General features: G+C 32.6%; 1 protein-coding gene across 1 annotated transcript; it reads right to left on the minus strand.

Annotated features, from left to right (window-relative positions):
• Positions 1–435: 435 nt before the first annotated feature.
• LOC106477180 (cell adhesion molecule 2-like) lies at positions 436–3,180 on the minus strand (the record flags this gene model as incomplete). The annotated part of the gene is made up of 3 exons (XM_013937770.2): positions 436–720; positions 2,148–2,441; positions 2,977–3,180. Coding segments are annotated over 3 exons (783 nt in total), but the record flags the coding sequence as incomplete, so codon positions are not given.
• Between the last annotated feature and the right edge of the window lie 5,323 nt (positions 3,181–8,503).

Consider the following 8,503-nt stretch of genomic DNA (forward strand, 5'->3'; position numbering starts at 1 on the left):
TATTCAGTAGGTTGGTAATACAATAAAAATATTCAGTAGGTTGGTAATACAATATTAGGTTTACAATATACACAACATAACACAGTTTTGGTGGACACTTGCTAGACTTCATGAAGTAACAATTCGAAGAATAGAATACAATTTTTTCGTGTTGTAACATCAACCTGATGTTGCTTGGAATCAAGCACAAAGCTACACAAAGGGCTATCTCTTCTCTGCCTACCACTGGCATCGAAACCCGGTTTCTAGCGGTAATTAAACTGAAGATAAGAATCAAGGAAAGATTTATTCAAGATACTTTTATCAGCTTACTTCCATAGCAGGCATGGCACATATTATGTATCCAATCAGTTAAAAGTATTATGAGCTCCTTTTACTGAAAAAAACAACAACAAAAAACAAACAAATTCGAGATGGTTCTCTTGGCGGACTTACGGTTTATTCTTAAAATGACTTCTTCACTGATGCCTTGGCCCTCTACGTTTGTTGCCTCGCATCGATATCGTCCAGCCGTATCCCTCTTGACCAGCTCGAGCTCTAAGGTGTGATTGTTGATAATTATCCCTTTGTTAGGATTGCTGACGAAACGTTTTCCATTAAATCGCCAGCTGATTTCGGAAACCATAGGATTTGCTTTAACGTTGCACTCAAAACCAACATTATCCCCTTCCTTAACAGAATCGTCACTTTTTAGAAGTGTGAGTGTGAGCTTTGGTAAATCTGTGAATAGTTTAAAAAGTTAAGTTCGTTTCCAGGTCAAAACTATATATTTTCTCCTACAAATTAAATCAGACCAGTCAACTAATATGAGCGAAAAATTGTTCATTTAACGTATTAAATTAGTGGTGATAGTGAATATTACATAACCAAGCTCACTAGTCGTAAAATTTGTATAAATAAATCGCGGTGATTTTCATTGTCTAACTAAAGTAAGAAATCACTCGGATCAAAAATATTTCCAACTTAAACAATAAACATGAATTTTTTTTCAACTAACTACAACAATAAACACTATTTTTGTACAACTAACTACAATAATAAACACGAATTTTTACAACTAACTACAATAATAAACACGAATTTTTACAACTAACTACAATAATAAACACGAATTTTTACAACTAACTACAACAGTAAACACGAATTTTTACAACTAACTACAACAATAAACACTATTTTTGTACAACTAACTACAATAATAAACACGAATTTTTACAACTAACTACAACAGTAAACACGATTTTTTACAACTAACTACAATAATAAACACGAATTTTTACAACTAACTACAATAATAAACACGAATTTTTATAACTAACTACAATAATGAACACGAATTTTTACAACTAACTACAATAATAAACACGAATTTTTACAACTAACTACAAGTAAAAAAATGAATTGAACATTTTTATAACTAATAGTAAAAATAAAGTGGAATTGCTGCAGTGTTCCTCACTGTATCGATTATTGTAACAATAAAATTAATAATACCAGTACATTTTTGTATTGGTATTATTAATTTTATTGTTACAAATAATCAGTTCGTGTAAGAGAAAACTACAGAAAATGTACTATTATTATTAATTTTATTGTTACAAATAATCGGTTCGTGTAAGAGAAAACTACAGAAACTGTACTATTTAAAATTAATAATACCAGTAGAGTTTCTGTAGATTTCTCTTACACGAACTGATTATTTGTAACAATAACATTAATAATACCAGTACAGTTTCTGTAGCTTTCTCTTACACGAACTGATTATTTGTAACAATAAAATTAATAATACCATTACAGTTTCTGTAGATTTCTCTTACACGAACTGATTATTTGTAACAATAACATTAATAATACCAGTACAGTTTCTGTAGTTTTCTCTTACACGAACTGATTATTTGTAACAATAACATTAATAATACCAGTACAGTTTCTGTAGTTTCCTCTTAAGCCATCTGATTATTGATTCGGGATTAGATTTCTATAGCATCTGACAGAAAAGGCAATATTTTTTTACAAGACGATTACTCCAAAGCAAGACATAACGTCGGAGCAAATCTCTTGGTATTTCTAGAAAGGAGAACCAATCCAAGCACGTATATTTTCAACATATCAATTTGTACTTCACAAACTTTTACGAAAGAGCTTACAAATGACATCCAGTTTCCATCCATCTTCTAAGGCACTGTTTATGATGTCTGGATTATCTGCCCTACACCTTAATATCTTCCCGTGGTCATCGATTTCAGGTGTAAAAGGCAACTCACTGATGCTGATGTTTTCTGATGTTGTTATCGCGGACGCTGAGAAGATTTTCTTCCCGTCTTTCCACCATGTCATTCTAGCAGGTGGTCTTGAGCCCCTGGATCGGCACGTCAGTACAACCCTTCGACCTGCCGACAAGGGCCGCCGTCTCGTTGTAATGCGGACGTGCAAAGGTTTCACTTCAAAAAAATACATAAAATTGTGCGTCTGTCAATGAAAGATATGGATGTCCGGAAAGTTCTGTAGTATGATTTTAATAACAAATATGTAGCCGAAATTCAACTGTATGTGTGATAGTTTCTTTCAGTTTATTTTGACCATAAATATACATGCAAAACCATGCAGGATAATCAGATTAATAGTTCTGTTCAGCAATATAATAACATACTAAATAATTGCTGTCAGATACAACCTATTATTTTACCTTCAAATTGTAAAAAGAAAGGCTTATCAATTCATCTTTGAGGCAAGCATGATTAAAGGTTTAGATTAAAGGCAATTTTTTCTGATAAATGTTGAGGGAAGATTGAATGTTTTTGTCAAACTTACTGAGCTTTAATAAATAAATTGATAACTCATATATTTACCTGCTTCTTAAACGCATTTTTTAAATACTGTTCATCTTTCTTACAATGTAACTATATCGTATTAAGCTTAAAATTCACTGAACAAGACACTTACAAAAATTACATTTAAACAACATGTTCTGCTTACAGTTTAAATCTAATGTTATGGAACTTGAGGCAGGAGTCGAGAAGTTCGTATTAGTAGCTTGGCAAGTGAGAGTGCTCCATAGCTGTTCTCTCTGCAGGACATTAATAACGTATTCGTTCCTCGCTATTCTTAGAGGAGTAATGATATAGTCATCATCTAACAGGATGGAATCTTGCCACCAGGTTATCGCAGGAGGAGGATCACCTATAGAACATTATATATATATATATATAAAGAGTGCTCTAAAAATAATGTTTCGTTATAACATGAGCAAGCTGGTGATAAATCGAGGGTTTTAAGCTATAACGTCAAATTTTGAAATTATACTTTCTTACTTTTTTGTTTTGTACGACTTCTATATTCAATCATATTTCTATACAAATACGATAACGTAATCCAGTAGCCAACATAGATTTTATTTGAATAATCCACCTATACAAATACTATAACGTAATCCAGTAGCTAACATAGATTTTACTTGAGTAATCCACCTATACAAATACGATAACGTAATCCAGTAGCCAACATAGATTTTATTTGAGTAATCCACCTATACAAATACTATAACGTAATCCAGTAGCTAACATAGATTTAATTTGAGTAACCTAGCAATACAAATACGATAACATAATTCAATATCTAACATAAATTTTATTTGAGTAATCCACCTATACAAATACGATAACATAATTCAATAGTTAACATAACTTTTATTTCAGTAATCCACCAATACAAATACGATAACGTAATCCAGTAGCTAACATAGATTTTATTTGAGTAATCCACCTATACAAATACGATAACGTAATCCAGTAACTAACATAAATTTTATTTGAGTAATCCACCTATACAAATACGATAACGTAATCCAGTAGCTAACATAGACTTTATTTGAGTAATCCACCAATACAAATACGATATCGTAATCCAGTAACTAACATAGATTTTATTTGAGTAATCCACCTATACAAATACGATAACGTAATCCAGTAGCTAACATAGATTTTATTTGAGTAATCCACCAATACAAATACGATATCGTAATCCAGTAACTAACATAGATTTTGTTTGAGTAATCCACCTATACAAATACGATAACGTAATTCAGTAGCCAACATATATATTTTATTTGAGTAATCCACCTATACAAATACGATAACGTAATCCAGTAGCTAACATAGATTTTATTTGAGTAATCCACATCTACAAATACTATAACGTAATCCAGTAGCTAACATAGATTTTACTTGAGTAATCCACCTATACAAATACAATAACGTAATCCAGTAGCTAACATAGATTTTATTTGACTAATCCACCTATACAAATACGATAACATAATCCAGTAGCTAACATAGATTTTATTTGAATTATCCACTGATACAAATACGATAACGTAATCCAGTAACTAACATAGATTTTATTTGAGTAATCCACCTATACAAATACGATAACGTAATCCAGTAGCTAACATAGATTTTATTTGAGTAATATACCTACATAAGTACGATATCGTAATCCAGTAGCTAACATGGATTTTATTTCAGTAATCCATTCACGCCAAACTCTCACAACGTTGATTTAACGTGTGCTCAATTTTTTAGTAACTGACATTCACTAAAACGATAAGATGCACTAATTCAAAAATAACGATTAGGGAGAAAGTTTTCTTCTAATATATATTTTTTTACTTCTATACTTGGATACTTAGAATAGTGATGCGCTGAGTGAAAAGTTGATTTTTAATGTCACTCAAAGAGCACCAGAATGAAAAAAGAAACTCACTTTAGACTCGTTAAAACATCATTCAATTATATGGTTCTGGAAAGAAATGGCTCCATTAGACTAGATAATCTTTATATCAAACTCGTTCTATTATACACATATTACTCTTCTTAATTTGGAAGATTCCTGTTTTGGAAATCATTTCTGGTTCGTTATAAAAATATGCTATTTTACATTTTGGATCTTGAAAGCTACAAATAGATGCCTGGCATGACCAGGTGGTTAGGGCGCTCGACTCGCAATCTGCGGGTCGCGGGTTCAAATCCCCGTCACACCAAACATGCTCGCCCTTTCAGCCGTTATGATGTTATGGTCAATCCCACTATTCGTTGGTAAAAGAGTAGCCCAAGAGTTGGCGATGGGTGGTGATGACTAGTTGCCCTCCCTCTGGTCTTACACTGCTAAATTAGGGACTGGCTAGCGCAGATAGCCCTCGTGTAGTCTTGCGCGAAATTCAAAACAAAACAAAAACAAACCTACAAACCAGGTGTTAGTGAAGAGTAGTGGTATTTTATAATCAACCAGTACTGAGAGTTTAGGAAAAATGTACTTATTTGTAAACCAATTTTAAGAAGAGAAATAACAAAGATAAAAAAGAGAGGTCAGTGTTTGTGCTATCCCCTTTCGAGAAACGTTTCACAATAATTTATAAAAACTATTTATTTAACAAGAGCATAAAATAGGTATAAAGGATAACTTAACTACGAAAGTTATCTACGCTTTTGTTAGTTACGACCATTTATATCTTCTTGAAAATTGTATCTAGTATTTGAGTATAACGTTAGATCCAATGTATAGTATTATTATCAAATATTTGAGGCGTTGCTTTAGGAAGACAAAGCGGATTTCCATTTCATTAATAAACAAAATAATTCTGACTTAGAACTGCTAAGAATGAAAATGTTTTCTTACGCAGTAAGGATTTTCCTGAGTAGTGTTGTCAGAATGTCTTTAGTTCTTTATACACTTAATTCCTGTAAAAATTAATTTGGATTACACTCTGAATCATCTGATGCGCTATTTTTGGAAGATAGCTGTGAATATTTGAAACAAGGAATGATTACTTGTTGATAAAATAGCAAACGTAATCTTGGACGAATAATCATTATTGTTGTTAGTTGTGTAAGATATCCTTCAGTAGCAGGCTGAGACAAACACAGTTTACCAAGATCTCGTCGTCTGTGTGGCTATTCTTGATGGAACACAATATCCTTCAGTAGCAGGCTGAGACAAACACAGTTTACCAAGATCTCGTCGTCTGTGTGGCTATTCTTGATGGAACTAAATATCCTTCAGCAGCAGGCTGAGACAAACACAGTTTACCAAGATCTCGTCGTCTGTGTGGCTATTCTTGATGGAACTAAATATCCTTCAGCAGCAGGCTGAGACAAACACAGTTTACCAAGGACTCGTCGTCTGTGTGGCTATTCTTGATGGAATACAATATCCTTCAGTAGCAGGCTGAGACAAACACAGTTTACCAAGATCTCGTCGTCTGTGTGGCTACTCTTGATGGAACCCAATATCCTTCAGTAGCAGGCTGAAACAAACACAGCCTCTTGGGTTATTCTCTTACCAAATAAACGTAGGACTGGCTGTCACATTTAAACCCTAACGGCTAGACTGGCGAGCAAATACGTTTGGTGAAGAGGTTCAAACTTGCAACCTGCAGCTTGCGAGATGAATTCCCTAAACATCACCAGACCATGCCAGGCTCTTAGCGATGAATAAACGGATTTATAACGCTAAAATCAGGGGGTCGATTTCACGCGATGGACAGAGCGGAGATACCCCAGTAGGTGTAGTCTTTGTGCTAAAAACAAATAACAAACAAGCTTTTAAAGCTAAAAAGTTGGAGAGTCTAAATGAATTTTGTTTTAGAAAAAAAGAGAGGAGAAAATAAATATTATTTTTTAATATAATATAAATACCTGTTGGTCATCTTTCCTTGGAATCGACACAGATAGGCTAGTGAAATACTCAATACTGTATTGCTCTGTGCTTATATGTGTTGTTTCTTAACATGTGCTAATATATCAAAATTGTCAAGATGTAACACGAGTTCTGAAAGTCAATATTTGCCTCTTATTACTCGAAACAATAGCTTCTGCCAGTAAATCGACATTTATTTTTTTAAATCTTTTAGTACATAGGTTCTAATTGAATTTTGTAACTGAAGTGGAATGTGATGATATTACAGATTTAATAAATCCTGTAAATTACTGTTACATGTAATGATACTTTGAAGAAGGGCTTTAGAGAAACAGTATGATGGAAAGAATTTTATATTAAATTATAAGCTATTAAACTCACTAGTTAGGTTTAATGACACGTTTGTTTTACACCTACAATTGACAAAATGAAAATTCCATCTTTATTGAATTAAATGTTTTGTCATGGATAATGAAATTACCATCGCTAAATACTATTTCCTTCTTATGAATTTGAAAAGAAAAATGCTGATAATTAATGATGTTTAGCTGTATAGCTGCTATTTTTTTAACACGTATGTATTTGTTTGAATTTAAATGTTGACGTTTTATCTCAAAGTTTTACAAGAGCTGAATGTACAAGAGTTCAAGCCAAGAATGCAACTTTTTGGGCTGCTCTAATGTTTTAATGGAATTTAACCGTCATATTTGTAAGACACACACGATCCGAAATTGTGGGACACTTTTTGGGGCAATGGGATGTGTACCATAGATCCTGAGGTTTTCAGTCCGATATACTACTCGCTGGGCCACGCTCGGTCCACTTTTTATTTAAACTGACTCGTGCCTATAGCTTTTTTTTTTGGTATGTCTTCAACCTGAACAGTACCTTACGAAGATATAAGAATAAGGTTATCTGTCAGAGCACTCCGTCTATTCTTAACCAAATAAGTTGGATTGACAATTATATGGTCTACATAGCTGAAAGAGCTGTGCGTGTTTAGAGGCATATAATGACTTCTACCTTGGATCAACTGATACGTAGCCCTGTACGCTGGCTACGCCAAGTCCCATATATCCCCTATGTACCACAATAATAATAGCCAAGTCTTGTTTATTTATCTGATATTTTATATTTATTACTTAATCATTTATTTGTCTTTTTTGTGCCATAAACAAACTGGAATTTATAATACTTAATTGAAATATTACATCAGTAAGCCCACAGAGTTTACTGGTTGTTGTTTTTTTTTAGATGTTTAATTAATATTTTATAAACTTATCTTCGTTATGTTCCTACTTGTGTATTAATTTGGAAATTCCAGGGAATGTTTGTAGAAAATATTAAAAATTAAAATAAGCCAATTTCAAAAGGATTAAATAAACAGTGGATAGTTTTTTACTTGTATATTTCTTTTTCGTTTTTACCGTAAAACTCCAGAAGTTTTAATCTTCTTTTTATCTCGATAATTATTACAGTAATCCCTAACATTTTTTTCTTTTTTTTGCATTATTCGTGATTTTTTATTTCTCAAGGAGATAATATCACTTAAGTTCATATGAAAGATGCTTGTATATCAGCGAAACACTAATACACTAGCTGAGCTTAAAGGTTTTATCACTAGACTTCATCTATAATGAAGGTGACGAAAATTCAACTTTCTTATTTTTCATACACCCCGGATTATTAGTTCTTTCTCACATTATATGAAGGTTTTAATTCATCTGTTGAATACTATTTTCAATAAAAAGCCGGATCATATAGCAATAATAATTTGTTTTTATAGAGCAAAGTTATATTAGGCTATCTG

This window comes from Limulus polyphemus, unplaced genomic scaffold (assembly GCF_000517525.1).
Source record: "Limulus polyphemus unplaced genomic scaffold, Limulus_polyphemus-2.1.2 Scaffold13206, whole genome shotgun sequence".
NCBI lineage: Eukaryota > Metazoa > Arthropoda > Merostomata > Xiphosura > Limulidae > Limulus > Limulus polyphemus.